This window comes from Ascaphus truei, chromosome 1 (assembly GCF_040206685.1).
Source record: "Ascaphus truei isolate aAscTru1 chromosome 1, aAscTru1.hap1, whole genome shotgun sequence".
Classification (NCBI taxonomy): Eukaryota; Metazoa; Chordata; class Amphibia; order Anura; family Ascaphidae; genus Ascaphus; species Ascaphus truei.
In genome coordinates, this window is record NC_134483.1 from 158,986,690 (window position 1) to 159,012,326 (window position 25,637).

Genomic DNA, 25,637 nt, shown 5'->3' on the forward strand with positions numbered 1-25,637 from the left:
TTCCAATACAAAATTAAATAAAGAGCAAAACATGTGTACGTTGACATCCTATAAGAAGTGCCTATCCCTACAGGTGGAATTCCACTTAAAAACATATATTGGCGGTGAAAGCATTTCCATACGATATAGAATACAAACTGCTTTCACTTGGGGAAGGTCAGTGCTAAAAAAAAATATCCAAAGATACAGAAATCTGAGCTGATTTACAGAGCATTTCTAAAAGACCGCTTTACAATATTTGACACCAATAGAAGATTTTGTAATGAGGTCTATTTAATATCTGCGACAGAGCATTTGGAACTGCTTTTTTTACAGACAATTAGTCATTCAACTTGGTATCACACAGTTACCATCTTTGGGTGGCACAGATAGTATACATGTTCCCTTCCTCATAGTCCTTAAAAATGGGGATTTTATTATTTATTAGCAACGCCTGTTGAAGAGGTATCTAATACGATGTGAAAAATGATCTCTATTGTTCTTACAGCAGCCCGTTGCTCTATAGCAGCGGCGTGGAAGAATATAAATGTACCATTGAGACATACAATAATTAAAAGAGTGAATGAAGTTAAATTAATGGAAAAACTTTCAGCTCAACTTAATAAAAAATTAGATAATTTCTATAAGGTATGGGAACTGTGGCCTCCGGTTTTTAGGTAGAATCCCGATCATGGTTGATTGTTATCCCTTGTCTCTTTTACCTTTTAGCCCTTAAGCATTCCTTCCCCTTCCCATTCCTTTCCTCTCTGGTCCCATCTTTATCTATCCTTTTTCTTTATCTTTTCTATGTTAAAAAAATTAAAATAATTTGAAATTAAAAGAATCCAAAGCGATTTATATATTGATATGCAACATACAGAAAATAGTAAAGAAAAATTGTTATGAAGATAATTGTTTTTACTAAGATAGATGTATAAATATTGTCCCTTTATCAAAATTGTACATGTAAGTAAGATGTTAATTTATTTAAGTAAAATAATAAAAAAATATTGGAAAAAAATAATGGTGACAAATATGTTGGGTGCCATCTCCAAAGGTATGTGGAAGCTGCCATTTTGTTTTATTTCTGCTTATACATGTATGTTACCAGAGAAGCTTATTACATAAACCTAAACAGATACATAGCATGATAGACAACAAGCCACTGGCTCATTGGCAGTGAAGAGATTCAAATATCTTTAGGGATGTCAATACCGTCTTCTTTGTTATAACCGAAGTGAATCCGCAATAATGACCGGAGAAAGTGTTAAAGAAAAAAAGTCGACACAAGCTAGGCCGCTTTAATTTCTCTACATATATTTACCAGTCTTCATCTTCTGGTATCTTGGATAATGGGGGATTCAGGCAGTATATGTGGTAGGCCATGTTGCATTCATCACATAGAAGCTGCATATGGGCATCCTGTTTTCCACCGCACAAGTAACAAGAACAGAATCTGCATTCTGTCTCTGGATCTGCCTTGCAGTGCTTACATTCAGGGCCACTCTTCCCTGCAATACAAAGAGATTCATGTGTGCAGCACAGTACACGACTAGGCCTGCGTTTCGGGCATAAACATATAGGCCCATATTTACTAAGCAAGGCTATTACAAGACACTTTCCCTCGCCAGAAGAGGGAATGGGATGTAAGGAGTCTTCCGGGCCTGATTTACAGACCGACATACAGTAGGAGGAAGGTATTGAAACTGAAGACACTATCTCTGATTTAGTAAATCAGACACAAGACATACAAAATACACAAGTTGTTACTTTGTATACTTGTTATTGTCTTATATTGAATGTGTAACAATGTTTCCATTTTGCTATTTGTTATCAAATATGACATTTATACAAACATTTTTAGTTAATGGAGGACGGTGTTGAAGTACTGTATGGGAAAAAAGGATTATTTGAATAACCATTGGAGGATAATGGACTTAATTAGCTATAAGTAGGAGTGTAGCATTAAGCAATAGAACCCTCTGAATAAAACGCACAAGAAACTGTGAGTCGTCACTAAGGTGGAGCAGTAAGGTCAGCGATAGCAGTCAGTCCTGCCAGGCTGTGACATTGGCGGTGGGCGGAACCTCAGAGCCTGGGAAACTGAGAGGCCACAAGGCATGGATGGACGGGAGAGACAGCACTGGCGTCAGCAGACTCAGCAGGTCAAACAGAAATAACATACATACATATATATTACGCAAAAATGGAGAAGCCATGTGTGAAAAACTAAGTATACCTTATGATTCAATAGCTTGTAGAACCACCTTTAGCAGCAATAACTTGAAGTAATCGTTTTCTGTATGATTTTATCAGTCTCCCACATCGTTGTGGAGGAATTATGGCCCACTCTTCTTTACAACGTTGCTTCAGTTCATTGAGATTTGTGGGTATTTGTTTATGCATAGCCCTTTTAAGGTCCCACCACAGCATTTCAATAGGGTTGAGGTCTGGACTTTGACTGGGCCATTGCAACACCGTGATTCTTTTCTTTTTCAGCCATTCTGGTGTAGATTTGCTGGTGTGCTTGAGATCATTGTCCTGTTGCATGACCCAATTTCGGCCAAGCTTTAGCTGTCGGACAGAGGGCCTCACATTTGACTCTAGAATACTTTGGTATACAGAGGTGTTCATGGTCGACTCAATGACTGCAAGGTTCCCAGGTCCTGTGGCTGCAAAACAAGCCCAAATCATCACCCCTCCACCACCGTGCTTCACAGTTGGTATGAGGTGTTTGTGCTGATATGCTGTGTTTGGTTTTCATCAAACGTGGCGCTGTGCATTATGGCCAAACATCTCCACTTTGGTCTCGTCTGTCCGAAGGACATTGTTCCAGAAGTCTTGTGGTTTGTTCAGATGCAACTTTGCAAACTTAAGCCGTACTGCCATGTTCTTTTTAGAGAGAAGAGGCTTTCTCCTGGCAACCCTTCCAAACAAACCATACTTGTGCAGTCTTTTTCTAATTGTACTGTCATGAACTTTAACATTTAACATGCTAACTGAGGCCTGTAGAGTCTGAGATGTAACTCTTGGGTTTTTTGCAATTTCTCTGAGCATTGCACGGTCTGACCTTGGGGTGAATTTGCTGGGATGTCCACTCCTGGGAAGATTGGCAACTGTCTTAAATGTTTTCCACTTTTGAATAATCTTTCTCACTGTAGAATGATGGACTTTAAATTGTTTGGAAATGGCCTTATAACCCTTCCCAGATTGATGGGCAGCAACAATTGCTTCTCTAAGATCATTGCTGATGTCTTTCCTCCTTGGCATTGTGTTAACACACACCTGAATGCTCCAGACCAGCAAACTGCTAAAACTTTGGCTTTTATAGAGGTTGTCACACTTGCTGATGATCAATTAATCAAGGGCATTTGATTAGCAGCATCTGTCTGCTACTTAGCATCTTAATTCCTATGGAAGCAGTAAGGGTATACTTAGTTTTTCACACATAGCTTCGCCATTTTGGCTTTATTTTTGTTAAATAAATCATGACAGTGTAATATGTCATGTGTTGTTGTTCATCTGAGGTTGTATTTACCTACATTTAAGACCTGCTAAGGAACAGATGATTGTTATTATGTCCTGATATGTAAAACCATAGAATTCAAAGAGGATGTACTTTCTTTTTCACACAACTGTATGTATGTATGTATGTACTGTATGTATGTATGTATGTATTTATATAGTGCCATTAATGTACATAGCGCTTCACAGCAGTAAAATACGTGATAATCATATAAATAACAGATAATATAAATAACACAAAGGGGAGAAGTGCTTCAGACATAAAAGTAACATTTAGGAAAAGGAGTCCCTGCTTCGAGGAGCTTACAATCTAATTGGTAGGTAGGAAGAACGTACAGAGACAGTAGGAGGGTGTTTTGGTAAGTACGTCTGCAGGGTGATGTGATGTAAAACATTTCTAAGTCCCATACTGTATCTTTACAATAGCTGGGTAGCAAGAGAAAAAAAAAGTATATTTTTGTTGTTAGCCAGTCAAACTCTACTGAAAAAGTTTTATTAATTAAGTGTATTCAATAAAACTACTGTAGCAATGTTCCTCCAAGATCATTCATTGTATAAAATGTCCCACTGATAGACCACGTGTACAGGGTCACTAAATTTGTTAAAAAAAAGCTTACTTTTAAATTCTCCATCCATAAATGTCAATGGGTAAGCTCCAGGTTTCTCTATTTTGTACATTTCCTCTGGAAAAAGAATCTTGAATTCATTTTTCGAATCTTCTGAAGAACTGAAATAAAAAAAAAAGATTGAAGTTTACAAATTGTTTCAGTTCCTGGAACCCAGGTGTGTTAATTGTTGTAAATCCTTTTATTAAACAAGATGCGCTATTTATAATATTTCACCAAACTTGCTAAGAAAAGCACTCCAGAGTACTGGGTGCGCTGAGATTGACATCACCCCTTTAGTTTACTGGAACCAAAGCAACGCAAAAATAAATCTCCCAGCACCCCGATGAATAAATGTCCCTTAATGCATTTCTTTAGGTAGATACGGTCAATGATCCGACATCAACACCAGTCCTATCAACTTTACGGGATGTGTTTTGAACTGGTACAAGGAGCGATATGTTGGCCCTGAATCGCATTGTGCCATAAAGTTGGTAGGGTTGATGTTTCTGTATTACCAATAATAACTAATCATAGATACAGTCAATCTTAAGACATGCGGTAAATGATATTTCAGAGCTATTCAAAGGAGTGCTGAAAGATGTATTTCCAAGTTGTTCTCAAAATGTGTGTAGAAAGCTTTAATTGACCGTAACGGAATATTCATACTAGTGCATGACCTCTTGTGCCCCCAATTGGATAAAGTCTAGAGTAGGTGAGACTGCACCATGAAGGATCATTACCAGGATGATTCACCGAAACGCCAATCTTCAGTTCTGCTTATATTTCCCTTTTATTACTAATATTGTATTATAAATTATATTATTACACAGTAGGGCTCCTTCCCTAAATACAATCAGCCATTACCTATGATCAACAGCACTTTCACCGGTATTTTCAACTACATTCCAAAAAATGGATCTGCTGTAAAGCAGCAGTTCCCCGTGCTGGCTGTTTTATTTTTTAGATTACCTAAACCAGAGGTCCCACGGCGCTGTATGGGTCCTGAGATACTTTTTTGTGCCAGTTTGATACAAAAAAAACCCCTCTATATCTGGCAATTGGACTTCAAACATGGGAGAGGGATCACTAATAGAAATCGGCAACGGTATCTCCCGATTACATTGTGGCTTTTCTAGTGGCCGCTGGAGTGAGCCCTAACCTTGTGACCATTTTGAATCTTCTAGCCTGATTGGTTGACAACCGGATGTGTCGCTCCTGAAATTAGGAGAGTGTTGGAGAAGAGGGAACACGGATGAGCTCCAAGGGCCCACCGCGTGTTCAGGTAAGTTAAAAAATGTAAAGCTAGACGGAATAGCTGGTTCAAAAATCAACACATGTTCTATTCGCATAAATATAACAAAGATTTTTCAAATGAGATTCAAACTGCGATGCCTTTTCTTTAACAGAAAAAGTGTACCCTGAAATCCCATGCTGTACTACTAACTTTTAATGTAGGTATACTTATTTCAGGAGATAAGTCAAAGGCGCATTTAATCTTACTGGTTCCCTGGAGCTCAACTGTGCTTCCCCAATGTCCAAGTACCAGTGGTGAGCGCAGGGTTGGCCCGGGGTCCACTGGGTGAAATGGGGAAACATCCTTTTATATATATATACACAGCATCCTTTTATATATATATATACACAGTGGTTGACAAATCACCAAAAAATCTACTCGCCATATATATATTATCACCCAGCATACAGCACTTCCACTGCAGCAAGGGATTCTGGGAAATGACATGCAAATGAGCACACAGTGTCACTTTTTGCCTCAAAAACCATTTTTAACATGGTTCCCTATAGGGTGATAATGGGGAAAGGCGGGGTTGCAGACCTGCCTAAGACATGCAGATGAGCATACAGTTGTATTTGCATATTTGCTTTCTGGTGGCGGGTTTTTGTCACTTTTTTTTACTCACCATAACTTAACTCAGTATTATAGTATAGCCCATCCCATAGCCTCTTATGCATATCCAGTTAAAATCAACCCCACACTGATGAGACCCATCAAGGTCGAAACAGCTGTCTGTGGGTGGTTTTCTGGGTATGCACCTTAACCCTGGCTGTGCTCAAAGCTGTGACCATGCAGCAAGCTTCAGCCTATAGGGAACCATGTTAAAAATGGTTTTTGAGGCAAAAAGTGACACTGTGTGCTCTTTTGCATGTCATTTCCCAGAATCCCTTGCTGCAGTGGAAGTGCTGTATGCTGGGTGATAATGGGGAAAGGCGGGGTTGCAGACCTGCCTAAGACATGCAGATGAGCATACAGTTGTATTTGCATATTTGCTTTCCTGTGGAGGGTTTTTGTCACTTTTTTTACTCACCATAACTTAACTCAGTATTATGGTATATATATATATATATATATATATATATATATATATATATATATAAAAAGCAGATTGTTAACTCACAGATATTGATTAAAACAGCAATCCGCCTACTTTATTATTTATTTTTTAAGTGAAACTTCTTTGCAGGCATCAAATCGCCTTTCTAGGAGACACAAGTATGTTATGCAAGTGATGTCAGTGCTGGCAGATGAGGCCACTAGGCCGCCCTCACCAACACTCACCTCCATTCCTGCAGTCCATTGATCTGTCTCCCGCATCCAGCACACGGCGATCTGTGCATGTCCTCTCTCCGTCTTCCCCATCCAGCATGCAGGCGCACAATTACTGTTTGTGACTACCACTGCGCATGTGCTGAAAGTAAAATTTCCCTGCGCATGCGTATCATCACCTCAACGTATGTGTGCCATCACCAGGGACAAGAGCCCTGTGCATGCGTGCCATCAGCGCATGCGCAGACGCTATCCTACGCTTCAAACTGTTCTCCAAAGACAGAAGGGTCCTCGGTCTTTGCGCATGCGCAGAAGAATACTCCGGCCGGTGCACATGCGCAGAGGCCTCTGGATCTCGGCAGCGCATTGCGCATGGGCAGCAGCAGCACCAGAGGAGAAGAAGACACAGAGCTAAGACCACACACACACTGTCTCACACAGACACTGTCTCACACAGACACTGTCACACACAGACACTGTCTCACACAGACACTGTCTCACACAGACACTGTCTCACACAGACACTGTCTCACACAGACACTGTCTCACACACACACACAGACGAGGAATTCACAGTTGGTGTAAATAGCCAATACGGGGGTGGAGTGCAGAGCACACGCGTTCTATGTCAAATTTCTTTGCGTTTTGTCAATGAAATTACATTTTGATTTTTAATTAAAAACATCACCTACACAAATACAATTTAGGAGACAAAACAGTGACAAAAAACATAGAAGTTTCACTTAAAATGCGCGTGCTCGGCACACACGGATTTTTTTTAACTTACTTGAGCCCCATCCTGAAGCTCATCCGTGGTTGAACCAGCCGTCCATTCGCAAGTTTCAAAATGGCTGACATGGTCAGCGTTCTATTGGTGACCCTGCTGCCATGTTTGTTGCTTTTTTGGGGGGGGTGAAAACTGGCGCAAAAAAACCCACAAATTTCTCAGGGACAAGGGGGGGCCCTGTAGAGCACCGGTATTCTCCATTGCAGCCCGGGATTTAGGTAAACTAAAGCAAAAAGGTCAAAAAGAAGCAAGCAAACGCATCTGCTGCTTTAACGTGAACTCAAAGTCATTCCAAACATAAATATTCAAAAATAAAAAAGGGAATGCTGAAAATGTATAAAAGTGTTTGAATTTCCAGAGCTTTCATTTTCAAAAACATGTTAGTGAAAGTGTACCCTTTAAATATACAAAATCACGATGGTTTAAAAATTTTAAAAAAAATTAAGTCTCCACGCCCAGACAGAACTGGAAAACTGTATCTCATATCTGGTTACTGACTATTTATAATATATCCTGAACTCCAGCGAGCAAAACACATGACTTCAGCAACCACCAAATCCAAATTTCCATGTAGCATGAAGAAATTCAACTCCCACACAGGAAAGCGAAGGGAGAAAATATTATGTTGTGCATACACCATGTCTTATATCCTTCATTGCTTCAGGGGACAGCAAGGAAAAACAGACCAGTGCAAGCCTATCCTTATAATATTCCAAGACAGAGTTCATTCATATCAAATATATTTCGATGATTCTTTTTTTTCTCCAAAGCATTTGCAAAAAAGACTGGATTTTAGTGCCATTTGGCGATACAAAGAAAATAAGGAACAAAAGAAATATCACCTGGTTTTTACCCTTGTGCAATGCAATCTTTTTGCGTTTCTCTGATTCTCTTAGAGGAGATCTATTATCTGACTCAATATGATGGTGTGAAACTGAAAATATGTCTTAACCAGTTGAGATACCACCAAGTGATTGCAGAGGAGCTAGTTAATTAAGAGTTGGCCGCAGGTTTCTAGAAAGCAGGAGAGCACAGCTTTGAACAGAACTCAAAGTCCATTCTGTCTGGACACTAAGGAATTGGTGCACAGCTCAGCACTAAACTGGAGGGATGGTTATCTGGATGTCTGATGATTGTCTGACCCATTGCATTTAAGATAAAGGAAACATGTCCCAGGTAAAAAAAATAATCCAGAAACCCCACTTTAGAAAGAAAAGGTAAGATGTAAAAAGTGCAGCTTCCCTTAACAGAATATAATAAAGGTGAACAAGCAACTGGTTTCATTCTTGCAGCTGTAAGACAACTTGTCAATATTACTCTTGCCTGTACAGGTGCTGGCTAACTTTGAAATCTAGAAGAACCACAAAAGCAATGCAGTGTAATCTTTCTCAGGAACTGTGGATAAAACAGAAACAATGCCTTGAAAGCATTCACACCTCAAACTTGTCTTTTTCTAACTAGCAATCTATAACAGTTAAGAACAGCAAAGAATTTCACAGCCAATTTGGTATTTAAAAAAGGTGGAATAACTTGCCCCCCACACTACAAGGGCACAACTTATTATTTTCATAAATCAATCTCTGATTTTACATAACAATTCATGTGCACCAGAAAAATACATGTTTTTCTTTCTAATTGCAATTCTCAAACAAAGTCATTTCTGTGCAACATTTAGATCTGACAAACAAGTGTATATAAAGGTTCACACAGAACAAGCACACATACCGAATGGAACAAAAAATGTTAATGTATTTATTTGGGTCTAAATAATGACTTTACTCAAAGAATGCTGTAGCAACTTAAGTTCAAAAGTTGCAGAGACCAAGAAATGCATTACATAAGATTCGCACCAAACACTAAGCGGCCTATTGAGGTTGGTTCGATAAGTGACTTATCAACAGTTTTGACCACTTTGAGCGAGTTTGCATGTGCAGCTATTTAGAAAGCTCCAATAACATGCCAAATGGGGTGGGGGATGGGGGTAGTTGCCCCGGGAAGGGTGGTTAGGCATCCCAGCTGGGTAGCGGGCATGATTAACCCCTGAATTACTATAGGAACAGATTAAAAAAAGGCAGTGCCCTGCCTAAAAAGCAGGAGGAGGCTCACGGTAGCAAAAAACAAACAAACAAACACTTTATTCTACTGAGGGATCAGACATAGCATAGCCCCCCACAGCAGCAGCAGGTAACACACTTACGTGTTTCGAGCCGTGTGCCCTTTATCAAGGTGCCCTTTATCAATAGTACTAGGTACTAGTCCCTTAGCTCTATTAGGGCAATTATATTATATTATATACCAGCCTATTTGGAGTGGTCCTAGCCCAGACTCTCATATACTCAAGGGACTGGTTTATTCTGATGCACTGGTCTTCTACACAGCTATCCCTTAATTACTATAGCATTTAATAACCGCTAAAGTAATTAATGGATTAGTTTTTTCATTTTAATGTTGCTGCCCACGGAAGACACGGAGGATAAAGACTGGGAGGAGGACAGCCGTCATCCTGGCAGGGGTAAGTACAACTTTAATTTACAATATGCTGGCTGGGTAATGTTTTATTTTTAATGGGAAAATGCGCTTTTATCCAGGATTTGGATAATAGGGATTTTGTCCATTACTGTACAGTGTGTGTGTGTTGGGGGGAGGGGTTGAGGGGTTGTAGGGGGTGGGTAGTAGGGTGCCCATTCATTGCCTTTGGGGTTATCTTTGTTCCATTGACAGCATAGGTAACGACACAGGCAGTCAATGGGTGTATTGGATAGTATTGGTTGTTGTATTGTATTTTAATGTTTATTAAGGGTAGAGGGAGTGGGTGGAGCTGGCAGTTGCCACAGGGTGGGTGGTTAGGCCTCTCGGGTGGGTAACAGGAGGAGTTAACCCCTGCATTATCTTAGTGGTAGTAACCGCTGAGGTAATGAAGGGGTTAACCCCTCCTGCAACCTTCCCCGTAGGCCTAACCACCCACCCTAGGGCAACTACCCCCTTCACCCACACCGTTTACCCCCAACAAACCAGGTACTCTGGTTTAACCCATTCATTACCCTAACGGCTAGCCACTAAGGTAATGTGGCTGTTTTTATTTTATTTTAATAACATAGTATTGAAGCAGGGAGTCTCTGAAGTGGAACTGCCTTCATTTCAATACCGGGGACTCCCTGCTTCCTGAGTTACAGGTCCCGGTATGGGGTGCCGGTATCTCCCGCATTGTATTTAAATCTCCAGCGTCACGTGACCGGGACATTTAAACTTTGCGAAGATACCGGGGCCTGTAACTCGGGAAGCAAGGGGTTCTTGGGACTTAAATTAATGCGGTTTAGCTCCGGAGACCCACGGCTTATATAATGTGTTATTAAAATAAAATAAAAACCGTGAGATCACTTGTAAAAGCTGTGCAGGGGGATGCAGTTCTCTTTATGCAGCTCTTAAGGACTGCAGTCAGATTACATGGGCTCACCTAAGAAAAAATAAAGAAGTGTCCAATTATGAACTGGATATGTTTTTCTCATTGTAGGGGTTAGGAGTCAAGGTAATGGATGCTGCTGAGGATCTTGGGGTAGAGTATATATATATTGAAAATCTATAGATCTCTTTTTCTATAAGTACTAAGAAAAAGACAGAGATAAGGACACTGCTATCCCAAGCGGTATTGCATTTTCCTACCGAACGGTGTCTGACTTGCGATACATTTTTCTGAATACCGTGATAACGCAAATGTCAGATTGGTCAGTAGGCTATGCCAAACCGTTCGAGATGGCAGTGATTTTATCAAAGTTACCGGAATAGGCCCCTAAGGCCCTTATTCTGTAAGGTGTGATAGCGCAGATGAAGTGCTATCACATGAAATGTCCTATTAACTTTAATGGAGCTTTTCATGCTCTAGCACGTCATCTGTGATATCAAACTTTACAGAATAAGGGCCGAAGTCTATGTTCTATCACAATTTATATGAGATGGGAAGCATCAGAAAGACTTTGCAATGACTATGAGATGACCGCGGTTTGAAAACAGAAGAGGCTACTCCTTTAAGGCAAGAGCTTGTGCAATATCAGAGACTTTAGAAAATAATATCTTACCCCAATATAATTTTGGCATACACTTCCTTGTTAGTTCTTGAGACCTCCTTCAAGTTGGTTACTTCAGCGTCAAACCAGAAGCCCCGCTCCTCTGGCGTTTCAATGTTGTGGTTCACCATGATAGCATCGCCCACTTGAAGATCGTTATACTTTAGTGTGGTTCTCGCGCGTGGTCGCAGGTTAGCGGAATCTATTTCTACAACTCCATTTTCTGGATAACTGGGAATAAATAAAAGAATGGACCAGGAATTGTGGAAAGTTACTAGAGAACATAAAAATCCCATATTATATCTGAGGTAAAACAAGAAATGTTAATACTCTATTGTCGAGTCACAGCGGGTTGAGATATGTTTCAATTAACCAAAAATATCATAGTACATTTGGAGAAGTGACATACTGTACAGTACAGGCATACCCCGCATTAACGTACGCAATGGGACCGGAGCATGTATGTAAAGTGAAAATGTACTTAAAGTGAAGCACAACCTTTTCCCCACTTATCGATGCATGTACTGTACTGCAATCGTCATATACGTGCATAACTGATGTAAATAACACATGTGTAACAGGCTCTATAGTCTCCCCGCTTGCGCACTGCTTTGGTACAGGTAGGGAGCCGGTATTGCTGTTCAGGACGTGCTGACAGGCGCATGCGTGAGCTGCCGTTTGCCTATTGAGCGATATGTACTTACTCCCGAGTGTACTTAAAGTGAGTGCCCTTAAACCGGGGTATGCCTGTATGTGTCTTTTAAATCTCTGTACACTATAATTTCATATATGAAGGCTTAACACAGAGGTTCCAGGTATTGCAGGGCTCTACTCAATAGTTTGACCGGGGACCCATTCCCCAAGACATGGCTGGTTCCCGCAGCTGATGCGGTAGTGTATGGAGGTGAGGGAAGTCTTTCCTGTACCCTGTGTCCCTTGACAAAGGGTAGAAGCATGAGAATCTGGGCCCCTTCAGGCATACGTAGGTGAACTAGGAGGTCGCTTATGTTGCTGAATGGTAGAATCCCACCTCTGGTATCACATACGGGAATTAATCTACAATTCAAGACAAATATGGCTACTAGAACTTTGCACTACAGTAGACCAACAATAGAGTCCAATCTATATAGTGTGTTGGTAACCTCACATCATGTCTCTTATTTATTACTTCTATCATTAAATCTTATCACAACCTATAATACGTGTATGCTTCTGCAGGGCCAATATAAATAATAGAAAGTTGCACTTAATGCATTAGTAATTGCGATTACATGCTGATGAATTCTCCAGGCACATGGCTTCCATTTTCAGACAAATGCTAAGATATTTAACTTTTTGAGTCACATTATTTCTTTGTACTTTATATATTTTGCTAAAATATTCAATGAGATTATCTCAACTTATAAAAACTGATACTGTGGTATATTAATAATATATGGTATAGAAAGATGTACATTATTTAATAAGAAGAAGAATCTTAGGGTGAAGTAACCCTAGTGGGTCCTGCAGGTCTTGAAGAGTTGAAAAACAATTTCCTGGTAATAAGAAAGAGGCATTGAAGACTCAAAGTTGAGTCTTTATATTAAAACAGCAGCCGCCCCCCCCCCCTATTTTTTAATGTACCTGAACCAGGTGGTCTCCAAGAGGTAAACCGTGGCCCCTTGACATTCGCAAAACCCACTGGTTCCCGACACATTTGTAGTTTTTTGTGCTGGGGTGAGATACCTAAAATCTACAGATATGGCTGCTTGGTCACATATAGAAAGGTGCCACGTCACCTCCAAAGATGTTGGCCGCCGGAGATAGGCTGATGGGTCATGTTCTGTCCACCAGGTAAGTACTATTGCTCAGTGGCTAAAACTGCTTTTATTTCAAGAACCGTGAGGTTCCTGGAGATCTGGCAACTATGGATCATTTCAGTATATATATATATATATATATATATATATATATATATTTATATGTATATATATATACAGTGGTCGACAAATCACCAAAAAATCTACTCGGCGAACAAAAAAATCTACTCACCACCTAGTACCACACGTGTGCTGCTTGGGCCAATAGGAGCTCGCCACGATGTTAAATCCACTCGCCCGGGGCGTGCAAATGTATAGGTTTGTCGAACACTGTATATATATATATATATTTTGTGAGAGAAAGGGAGGACCCCGCATCCACAAGACAGATAATGGCAACTAATTACCGACAGAGTAAATCTATACACAGTGATATGTCGGTGGTGCTATAAGGGCAGGTAAATATTGTGAGAGAGAAAAAGAGCCCTGAACAAAAAGCACTCTAGTATGCCTGGCAGTACAAAATCACATAATTTTTATTAGAGGTTGTCACAGAACAAAAGTTAAAAAACAAAGCACAGAAAATTAAAATAGGGCATGGATCCCCTGTCCGTAGCAGAACTTGATAAATCCTCCAACAAGTATATCCCAATGGGAACAATACAATTTCCAAAATTGACAAGATAAATGCTCTAAAGTACCTGACAAGGTTAACACAGTGAGGCTGACAACAGGCCAAACAGAGGTGGCTAAGGCTACGTGGTCAATACAAAAAAATAACGGCACACTTCTATCCCCCTTGAGTCTAGGGTATATAAAAAGTGACACAGTATCAAGGAAAATCAATGAAAGACACACAATATAAAGCCAGGAAAGCACACGTGTTGGAGGATTTATCAAGTTCTGCTACGGACAGGGGATCCATGCCCTATTTTAATTTTCTGTGCTTTGTTTTTTAACTTTTGTTCTGTGACAACCTCTAATAAAAATTATGTGATTTTGTACTGCCAGGCATACTATAGTGCTTTTTGTTCAGGGCTCTTTTTCTCTCTCTCAATATATATATATATATATATATATATATATATATATATACTGTATATATATATACACACACACATATACATACATACATACACAACAGAAAATCACCCGCTCCCCCAAATCGAAAACGAGCAAAGTGGACTGCTGCTTTAGGAGTTCACTGCTTATAAGAGCCAGAGTTAAACCCCCCTGAAATGAACAGGCTGCCTTGTATATTGAGTAAATAGATAGGTTTCAAGATACTTACAGTTATTTTCCTTAAAAATCTAATATAAACTATCCCCAACAGTAATCCTGCCTGATTATGTTAGGGTGGCTTATTAACAATAATTGGAGAGAATGTGACATTTACTTCTAAAAATACGTCTTGCTTGATGCAATAACCCCCTCCTTGCACTGAATCTCCTCCTCAGTTAAATGTTTATAGCCATGGCTGGTGCAGACTATCTTTCTGCCTTCCTATCACATAAGTTCTGATAGCTACAGACAGTGACAGGCTATCCTGTGGGTTTATCCCCCCTCCTGCTGCCCCACTGAGTGACTTGGGTGGAGGTGAACTGAGTTTGTGTACAGCCAATCATGGTGCAGACTCTGTGCCCTCCCCCTTTGTGACTTACAGTAGGGAGGAAGTGTTCCAAATTGTTTCAGTAAAGCCCTTCCCCTTCTGGGGTAAGGAGTGGAGTTGAGCTCTTCCCCTCATGGGGTAGAGACATACAGCCTAATATCTGTGGAGAGCACAAGGCCTCAAGACTGTAAGAGGTCAGGAACCATTCAGAGGTTTGGGAAATCTTCCTGACAAACTCATGCATACGCTGTAATACGAACTGCACAAATAAAGAATCCTTTTTATATACTCCTGCCTAAGAAACAGTCTATTGGGTAGGAGTATGAGAGAAGTCTGTCGTAGTGGGGACTGTCTCCAGGAACCCTGGAGCCTATTGCGACTGGAGGCGTTGATGACACCAAGATAAGAACATGAGGATCACCAAAAGCCTGTCCTGTTTCCTCTGATGAAGTTGCGGCTTCCTATTGGCATAGTGGACCTGCAAGATTTGATAGCCATTTTTATCTCCCTAAGGGGAGCGAGAACGCTGGCAACTAAACTGGTTTCTCAGGAACGGGTGGGGGGGGAGGGGAGGAGTCCATGGGAGCTAAAAACAACATCAATTGAAGAAAATAAAAACAATAGGGGGAGAGTGCTGCTTTAAACAATAGCTGTTAGCACTCACAAACCCCTATTCAATATTTTTTCCTGTGCTGGATAAGCATTTACCGCCATTTATTTGAATGAAGCTAAACTCTTATCCTGCACAGGAAATACATATTTATAGCACAGGGGAGCGCAAACTGGGGGGCACCGGGGGATCGCGTGAGGCCTCTGCAACACTTTACTTACCCAGATTCAGCTGCTCTGTGACGCAACGCCATGGCAACACTGCGTCAAATGACGCCGCGGGGTCATATGACGTGACGTCACGCTTGTCAAATGACGCAGCGAGTCACATGACGTCACATGACCCCGCAACGTCATTTGACGCAGCTCTAAGGTAGGGAGGGGGCGCGAGCAACACAGCAGGGAAGACAGGGGGCACAGCACAAAAAGTTTGCGCTCCCCTGTTATAGCATATTGAATATAATGTTACTTAGGCTTTGGCCATAGTGCACGTGACCACGAACAAATTCATTAAGTGCACCAGTGCAGGCATACTGCGCGATTCGATGCGCGTGGCAGGATTTGGAAGAGACAAATCCATTAAATTTTTCGCGCGACACCCGCGTCACGTGAGCCGTTTGAACCAATGAGGGTGAACCTCAATTGTCCAGCCTGGTGATGTCTCCATCGCACACATCAACGGAGGACTGTATGCTGATAGCAAGACAAGGGGACCTGACCTCTATACCTGGACACAGACATTGGCATAGCACACAAGGGTGCGGACCCAGGAGAGCAGAGAGGCCTTCCCCTACAGCTACAACAAACAGATAAGAGACTTTCTTCTTGAACTGTTGTACATCTATATGTATATATGTTTGGGGGTGGTAACTAGCTTAGCTACCCATCCGGTCAGAGAGGGACGGAGTAAAGGTGTAGATATTCTCCAAAGCAGAGTAGGCCTTTATTTTCTTTATTTGAATGTTTTTGCAGTGTTAAAAGAACAGGTGCAATAAAGCCTCATTTTAGTTTCACCTTAAAACGGTCTCCATTGCATACCTCTGCACACATCTCTTACAGGGGCAAGGTTTTGGGGATGTGCCCCTTCATCAAGCCCGTTCCCAAAGGTCAAATGACCAAAAGGTACTTCCCTTGACCCTGTTAAAAAAAAAAACTCCCTAAAAAAAGGTGAATCAACACTCCAGATGCAGTACCTCAGGGAGCACCAGAGACTGGAAGACCTAATGGGAGGTATACCTAAATGTGTACAGTCCCCGGGGTAAGGGATGATAAGCTCCTATATGCAAGTCCAGTAATACCCTATGTGGGCAGAATATGGAGCTGACCTATCAGTATAGAGAGATGCAACCTGCTTACACGCTCCCAACACTCAGTGAGAAATTAGCGATGCTTATGTAACATGGTAAGTCCATTCTATCTGTCTTTCCCACTGTTATATAAGCCCCTAGTAAGTTCAGGGCAGTAACAGGTTAATTATGTGGGTATTACACCCCATGCAGCCTCCTCTGTGATGGACAGAAGTGAGGTGGTGACTCATGACCTGTGTAAGCCTATCAGGATAGGTACAGATTATGAGCCCGTCCCTTCTGGAATCCTAATCAGAGGAGTGGCCCAAAGTTAGATTAGTCTTGCTCTACCTTTCAAGGTGAGAGCATGGGCTGTCAGACTCTCCCATTGCGAGGATGAGCTGGCCCACTTTAGGCCTAAGGGCCTAAAGACCATCAAGACTCAAGGCCCCATACTATCGGGGTGAGCACCATCTGAAGTCCTGGGACTTTGGACCTCCATATGTATGCTGTATAAAGAGCTACTGCAGCATGTACAATAAATCCATCTGTTCATCATACCTCTGCCTGGGTGTCAGTTCCTGGGCAGGAGTGGTAAGGAGTGCAGTGGTGGGGACTGACATCCATATACCAAGGATCCCATCACAGCTGGAGGCGCTGACACCATAAACGAGAACCCAGAGACCACTCAAAAGCCTGTCTTGTTGCCCCTTACCACCGCGGCAGACTCAGCGCTTCTGTACTAACAGGTTTGCCTCAGTACCATACTAGATAGTAATTCAGTCCTTCCCTCAGAGGGGGGGGGAACGGACATGGGTTACACCTATAAAGCAGAAGCAGATGCTATAGCAAAGTCCTGTAATGGAGGGTCCAATAGGCAATGGATACAGACCAGTAGGAATTCACAGTGGGATCTGACCCTGGGAAACGTCTACTTCTCTCCAGCTCCTGGGAGATGTAGTGGTTCGTCTGCTTCCTTCCTGCATCTGAGGGTGATGTTCTATCAAATGTTGGACTATAAAAGGGTGACGTACACCCTGATGAAGTCGCAAAATTCTGACGTGACGAAACGCGTAGGGCTTTCCTTCTTGTTTGAGGACTGTATGTGAGGAGCCATCTTGTACATGGAGCTGAGAGCAGTGGAACTCTGGAGCCAGTAACATCTCTTCCAGAGGAGGATTGATGCGACATCTAACTAAGGCGCACCCGGAAGTGGAACTCCATCATCTGTTTTTCCGCGAGGCCCAGGTTCCGGTCAGGAGTGTGGCTGAATCATGCATCCTTGGCCCTTGCCACAGTTCTCCAACACTTACTATTTTGCGAATTTTGTGAGTTGCCATTTTTTTTATCTTGACACAAAACTTTTTATATATATATATATATATATATATATATATATATATATATATATATATATATATATATATATATATATATATATATATATAGTCATCTCATTAAAGTGAAAAATGTGGGGTACCATAACAAAGCTGTGCAAACCTATATTTAAACAAATATGGCACCAAACAAAACAGTTTATATCCCTTAGAGGATTTTCTTGTGTGCAGACACACATAAATTCATACACACACAAAATATATTGATATGTATTTTTTTTCTCAGCAATGCCAATACCATTAAATATACAAATTAAAAGGTACAGCTTCTTCCTTGTGTTACTTAATCAGCTTGTAATGCAAACAACGAAAAGATGATAGATATGTAGCCATGACGTGTTTTGGGCTACAAGTCTGCCCTCCTCCTGGCAGTTATCCCTAGTAAGGGTAGGTTTGCCAGGAGTAATCATGGGTTTTCCCCACACCTTTGCAGCTCAGTGAGTCAGAGAAGGTAGTGCAATCAGGCCTGGTGTCCAATCAGGGGCAAGGGGCTAGTTCCTGCTGGACCGACTGACTTAAGGAGTTGTACTTCCTCAATTTACTCAGTTGCCTCTACCCTTGACAGAAGCTAGTTTACCCATCCCAGTAGTGCAGGGCTCTGCTTACTGAGGGCACTCCCTGAGGGGAGAGGAAGGGAGACTATTCCCCTTACCCTACCAGAGGGTAAGAGAAGAGCAAGGACTGCTCCTGGTGGCCAGTGGCTGGGAGTGTATGTCCAGGGACATCCTGAAGGTGAAGACATGTTGCTGAGAATTGATTTCAGTGTGTTCTGTACACTATCTTTGAGTACTGTGAGGGTACTAAGAATAAAGAACACCTGTTTTCACATACTTTTTGCCTGAGACTGAAATCTATCAGGAAGAAGAAGAGATAAGTTCACCTGCCGAGATTTCTCCCCACATCTCTGGGGGCTGCAAGAGATGGAGGCGCTGTCACCGTGAGTACGATTCGGGTAATACCCCAGAAGCCTGTCCTGACCTCCCCTATAACACCAGGCGGGAGACTCAGGGCCACTGTTTATCAGCACGTATGCACCACAATACTTCGAGTAACCAGTGTAGACTTTCTCACAATAGACTCTATCTGAGATTGGGGTGGGGGGGGAAGAAACAGGGTTACAGATATATATAACTATCATCATTTGGAAGTCGTGTCAACTTACGGCTTACAGGAGGAAGAGGAAGGATCAGGCAAGAGTGCAGGCCGGCAGCTCTCTTAAAGTGAGAGAGTGTCTGTGTGTATGTGTCCGAGTAAGTGTGTGTAAGTGAGAGGGCGAGAGTGTGTGTGTGTGTGTATAAAAGATAGAGTGGGCGAGGGAGTGTAAGGGAGGGAGAGAGTGTGGAGGAGGGAGCGTAAGGGAGAGAATGTGGGGGAGAAGGAGCGTAAGGGAGAGAATGTAAGGAGGAGAGTGTGAGTATCTGTAAGTGAGGTGGGGAGATTGTGTGTGTGTGTGTGTGTGTATAGAAGACAGAGGGTGAGAGTTTGTCGGGGAGAGGGAGCGTAAGAGGGAGAGTGTCAAGGGGGAGAGACAAGAGATGGGTGGACGGGGATGAGAGATGGGTGATGAGAGGATGGGGGGGGGGGCGTGAGATGGGTAGAGGAGAGGGGGGGCATGGGACGAGGGAGAGGGTTGCGTTTCCCCAAAATTTCACAATCAAAAAAAGGTTGAAAACCACTGATACAGTACATACACACACAATTGAATAGGCAAACTATGTTGACCTGTAAAAACATACCTATTTATATAATATTTTTTTAGCTTTGCACCATTACAATTGTTTTTATTTTCCAACATTAACTCCTTGTTGCCAGAGGAGCTAGTGGTGCAATGTTCCCTCTGGCAGCGAGCGGTTTAAAAATCTCAGCATTTCAGAATTCACATGTGGTCTCCAATAACCATGGAAACCTTTCTTTGCAGTTCCTCGCCACTGCAAAAAAAAAAAAAAAAAAGAAATCCAGCTTTCATCCACCACTGGCGGTGTTTGCAGCGCAGAAAAAGAAATGAGCTTTCAGGGCTTTTCTTACATGGTCCTCCTTTAACCGCTCGTGGTGCTGAAGGTGCACATTGCATGGAAATGTGGCGACTTGCTATCAATCCTTTCCAATTCCCTTTTCTGTGTGTCATATCGCGCAATCCATTCTTATTGTCTTGTCGCAGCCAATGGCCTGCGAAGCGCTAACGCGAAGCACAGAGGTTGTATATAAATGAACCACAATTAACAGCCGGAGCTCCCTAACTGAAAACTAGAAATGTACCATTTCCTCATTGCATCACAAGCATAGCATTTGCATACAAGACCCGAAGAATCCCGTCCTGCCGGGCATCTTGTAACAACGATGTGTTCGTTCAAGAAAACCATTTCCCTAGAATTGTTATTTGCGCACGGTTTTATTGTGCAAATATAACTGGTTGCAGCTGCCATGCATTTTTGGCATATAACTTGTAACTTATACCTTAGAAATTACCCTCACATTGAGACAAACACATTCTTTCTATCTCCCAGTGAAAACCAGGATTAAAATGAAAGCATTTGATGCGCAGAGCATTGAAACAAAGAGGGGGGATTTGTTTAGAATGATGTATCCCTTTTACGAGCAATGGATAAACAGAAGTTATTGAATGTGTGTTGAATTTGGCCAAATGCGGGTACTTATTCACCTGCATTTTTTAATTGCTGAGCTGCCACAGTATTCTTAGATCACTGAGTGTGTCCAGTGAAATCAAAGTTCTTTGTGGCTTTGCACTGCCAAGGGGGAAGGGTGTACAAGAAATGCAGTATATAGGTAGAAAGATGCCCTACTGAATGCACTCGTAGTGTGAAAATGCAGAGTAAATTGGTGCAAATAAAACACTTTTATTGGATATTAAAATATGTATTTATAAGGGGTCAGGTGTATAGATCCATGACCTGTCCCCAGAAAATAAACCACTACCTTTAAAGCTTCTAAGTTAGAAGTGCTATAACGGAGTCAGTGACTGTATCAACCCCTCCGAAATCCCCCCATAGTAGTATGGAGGTAACTGTCCTCTAGACAGAATAGTGAAGTACACATATACCCTCAATGGAGGGTGCAAAAGCTCTTATTGATTTAACTAAAAAAATCAGGTTTAGTTCATAAAAGTTAATGAACAGTTTGATGTACTGAATGCACCAATATTTTTACAACTGTAGCGGAGGGGGAAATGCAATAGTTGCCACCAAAATTAGTATAAATCAATGAAAATCAAATGACCTATATATCTGTTTATGCAACTTCGTAGGGACGAACATCACGTGTTGCATCAGAGTATGATCAGATGCATTGACAATCAATGTGAATATTAATACAATACACGCATACACATTTATAACCCATGAGAATGGATACACTATAAACAGTATCAACAATATACTGTGTATTGAGGCACACTCTAAAAGTGTTTTTACCCTTCGAGGCGTGGTTCAAATGACCACATCAATTTAAAGCCTCGAAGTAGATGTTTAGCGGTATACTGCTGGTACATGTAGTGAGTTTTCACACTTGTGTCTCTAGAACCGCTATATGTCACTTTAAATCTGCAGTATCAAAAATACTGTGTAGTGAAGCACACTCTGAAAGTGTTTTTACTCCCCGAGGCGTGGTTCAACAGACCACATCAATTTATAGCCTCTGGGTAAGTATATAGCAGTGTACCATTTTATAAGTGTATACTTGCATCAGTCAGATCCATTAAACGCTTATAGAGATTAATGTGCAGATAAACTCTGTTAATCCAAGTGTGCAATAGTGGAATTGGTGCGGACGTGTGGTGAGAAAGGTGTGCCAATGGCATGAGCTATAAACAAAAGATAGCATGCAGTCTGTATGTTACTGGTGATGACGGGGTTAATATCTAAAGGCTGAAAAGAGCTAATGAGGAACTGACCCAGAGTCAAAAGAAAAAACCCTGACAGCTGAAATGCAATAAGTGCCAAGACAACAATAACCCTTCGGCAGTATTGTATGGTCAAAAAGACATTTCAGGTCAATGTGATTGACGAGAAAGACATCTAAGGAAGAGCAAGATGTGCAGGTATTTTGTGTATGTGTGTGTGTGTGTGTATATATGAGAGTGTTTTACTATAAAGCAGCATGAGATTCACTGCTTCAGGCCGAGTGCATGCTGCTGCAGAACGCGTGGACGCGGCGCGATCACATTGCCGTAAGCCCTTGAATGCGCCCATAGACCGCACGGGCAACAGCTGCAGGGGGCGTGCGTTGCGCGAGGAATCCGTTTAAACGGATTTCTCGGCGTGACGGGCAGGTCACGTGAGCGGTTCGCCCTGTGACGTCACTGACACGCCCCTAGACACGCCCGACGGCACATCTTGCATGTCCAAAAAACGCACCTGCTTCACGCGGGTGACGTCACGGATGCGCACGCCTCCGTGCGGGCGAAGGCTGTATGGACTCAGCCTTACAGAGATCTCCAGAGCAGCAAAGCCTAGCTGATGCAATACAGGCATACCCCGCTTTAAGGACACTCACTTTAAGTACACTCGCGAGTAAGTACATATTGCCCAATAGGCAAACGGCAGCTCACGCATGCGCCTGTCAGCACGTCCTGAACAGCAATACCGGCTCCCTACCTGTACCGAAGCTGTGCGCATGCGGGGAGACTATAGAGCCTGTTACAAATGCGTTATTTACATCAGTTATGCACGTATATGATGATTTCTGTACAGTACATGCATCGATAAGTGGGAAAAAGGGAGTGCTTCACTTTAAGTACATTTTCGCTTTACATACATGCTCCGGTCCCATTGCGTACATTAATGCGGGGTATGCCTGTACTGCTGATTCCTGTTAGGCGGGATAATAAAGAAACAAGCTAAAGGAAAAATCTGGAACAGTTCTTTCAGGTAGTATTCGCCATTGTCCCCCCTTTGATATGATGGTGTCTATTTATTTAGGCAATCTTGAAGTAAAACCAGGGTATTTCCATCCTACACCAAGGTATCGATATACTTCCCCACCATTTGCAGAGCTTGTAATTTGAGGGTGTCAGTAGGAGTTGGGGAGGTGTAACATGGTGCAATTCTGCATCCTTTTCCTTTGTGGCAAAAGATGTGCCAGATCTAAAGTGGCATAAGTTAAATATTCTCTACCAGATGTAAGGAACTGGCTCCTACATTTTAATAATGTTCTTGAAGTTAAAAAAAATACAAATAGTGTGCCAAAACACACTTTTCTCTGCATTGGTACACAGAACCCGAAGTGTTTAGTCCAAGGTTGGACTGGAGTGGAACGCACCCTCAATACACCTCCAAGTTAGGTCCAAAAGCTACAAAATACCAGAAGCAAACAATCTGATATGCTTTCTCCAGGGACAAAGACAGAACTGAGAAACTGTTGCAGCAGTTCCTATGATGCAGCAATGAGATGCAGTTCTAACGACTCAAGATATTCTCTAATAACACACAGGACAATTTCACAGGGAAGTATGTGATCAGGATAATAAAAAGAAATGTAAAAATATGAAAAACACCATGGTGGGGAAATTTGCATAACCACGCCGATTCAGACAGCTTGTGATATAAGGCTAAGAAATTAAGCAGCATTTTAAGTTACAACTACTTTTCAGAGCGTACTGTATTTTGTCTTCCTGGCTTGTGTTGCTTGTGAAATGCCAACCATTCCAGTAAACAATAAAATATGATTCATTAGGTCTGACTAGCTCATTTGTATTTGTATCAAACGTTATGTTGTTTAAATGCATCATTCATTCATTTCAACAGTCACCAAAGCTGAACGGTAGATTTAACATATTGCATTCATACTGAGCATGATCTTCATCTCCCCCAAAATGTGAAAAAAGAAATAGTTCCAATTAACTTAATTGTACTATTTTCAGCTCCGGAATCGCCCACGGTTCCACAGATACCTCTGGTGTTACCTGGTTTAAAACTCCTTTCAGGGAATACAAAATGGCTGCCAAATCTCAGGCCCATAGGATATTGCAACATCATCAGTTGCAGCTTCCTATAGTACGCCACAGATTTGAACGCCATAAACATTTCACTACAATTGCTTCATTGTGATGCTAGGAGTGACTGCAGCTTTAATATGTTTACACAGAACCATTTAGAAACTAGTTTTAAAAAAAATATATATAGGTCTCATTCCTCTTCTAACATGACTGTTCTGGTGGAACAGCTTCACAAATAGCCACTCCATTACACTACTCTGCGAATATCTACAAGACTGGCCTAATAAAAGAAAATATTAATATGCACTGTTTTAGGAGGTAAAATTAATCTTGTTGAATGGTCATCTGATACGTGTAAAACATTTCATGGTGGATTAAAACTACAAGCGTGACCAGGCTAACTCTGCCATTTCCCCTGTGCCATTACTATTCTGGCTATGCAGATGTTCAGTAACATTTTCAACACTGTAATTATCTTAACAGGACTTAACATGCTTCTATCCTGCACTCTGGTCAAAACGGTCTCCCTTCCACTCCTTCCACCGCTGCTCTCACCTGTAAAACACCTTTGCTGTCCCTATATATGCCAAGCTCCTAGTCTTTCAAGTTACATCTGAGAACACATCCTCTGAACGAAGCATTTCAATAGTCTGGATATGTGACCCCTGTCCCCATAAACACAGAGACACTTACCAACCATTGTGGTCAGGTTCTGGTATCCACTGCACTTACTCCTTCTCCTACTATCTCTAAGTGCTCTAATATGCCACTACAGAGGTTCTTCATCAGGCTTGAGGGGGGTGGAAGAGCTGGGGCCAAGCATGCAACAGTTACGAATGTTGGGCCCCACCTTTGACCAGGCCCAACTTCCAGTGCTGGCCTGACCCCTTGCAGCCACCGGGCCCGGGACAGATGTCCCGGCTCTCTCCCCTGTCGGCGGCCCTGCATACAGTTATAACAGTGACAGAGGGGTTTGAAAAAGCAGCACTCCTGTACAGCGATGACCAGGGGAGAAAAACATCACAGATGTGCAAACCATGAAGAGGAATGTAAAGTATGGATTCACACAAAGAACAAAACCATCGTCCCTACATTTTTTTTTTTTTTTTTTTGCAAAAGCCCCTGATTTTGGTAAGAAGAATTAGCCTTGTGACAAATGAAAAGGGTAATTTGAAGGAAATCTCCAGTTTAGCATGAAACAGCACTGTGCAACAGAATATATATATATTTTTAATCTAAACCACACGTGCGCGTGTGTGTGTATATGTGTATATATATATATATATATATATATACACACACACACACACACACACACACGTACTGTATATGTATATATAATACACATATATACATATAATCTCAGAAACGTAAAACCTATTCATACTGAAAGTATCGTCTCAGTTGATTTGTACTCTTTATAAATTAGCAACATATACACCTGTGTTTAATATCTGATTCTAG

General features: G+C 41.7%; 1 protein-coding gene across 3 annotated transcripts in view; it reads right to left on the reverse strand.

Annotated features, from left to right (window-relative positions):
• Positions 1 to 25,637, reverse strand: part of UHRF2 (ubiquitin like with PHD and ring finger domains 2) — a 123,302-nt gene that overhangs the window by 16,502 nt on the left and 81,163 nt on the right. For all 3 annotated transcript variants that reach the window (XM_075596543.1, XM_075596526.1, XM_075596535.1), the window contains exons 5-7: positions 11,536 to 11,754; positions 4,122 to 4,231; positions 1,304 to 1,490 (exon numbers count right to left, since the gene is read on the reverse strand). In XM_075596543.1, coding sequence (XP_075452658.1) covers positions 1,304 to 1,490; positions 4,122 to 4,231; positions 11,536 to 11,754 — 516 coding nt within the window. The remainder of the gene's footprint in view (positions 1 to 1,303; positions 1,491 to 4,121; positions 4,232 to 11,535; positions 11,755 to 25,637) is intronic.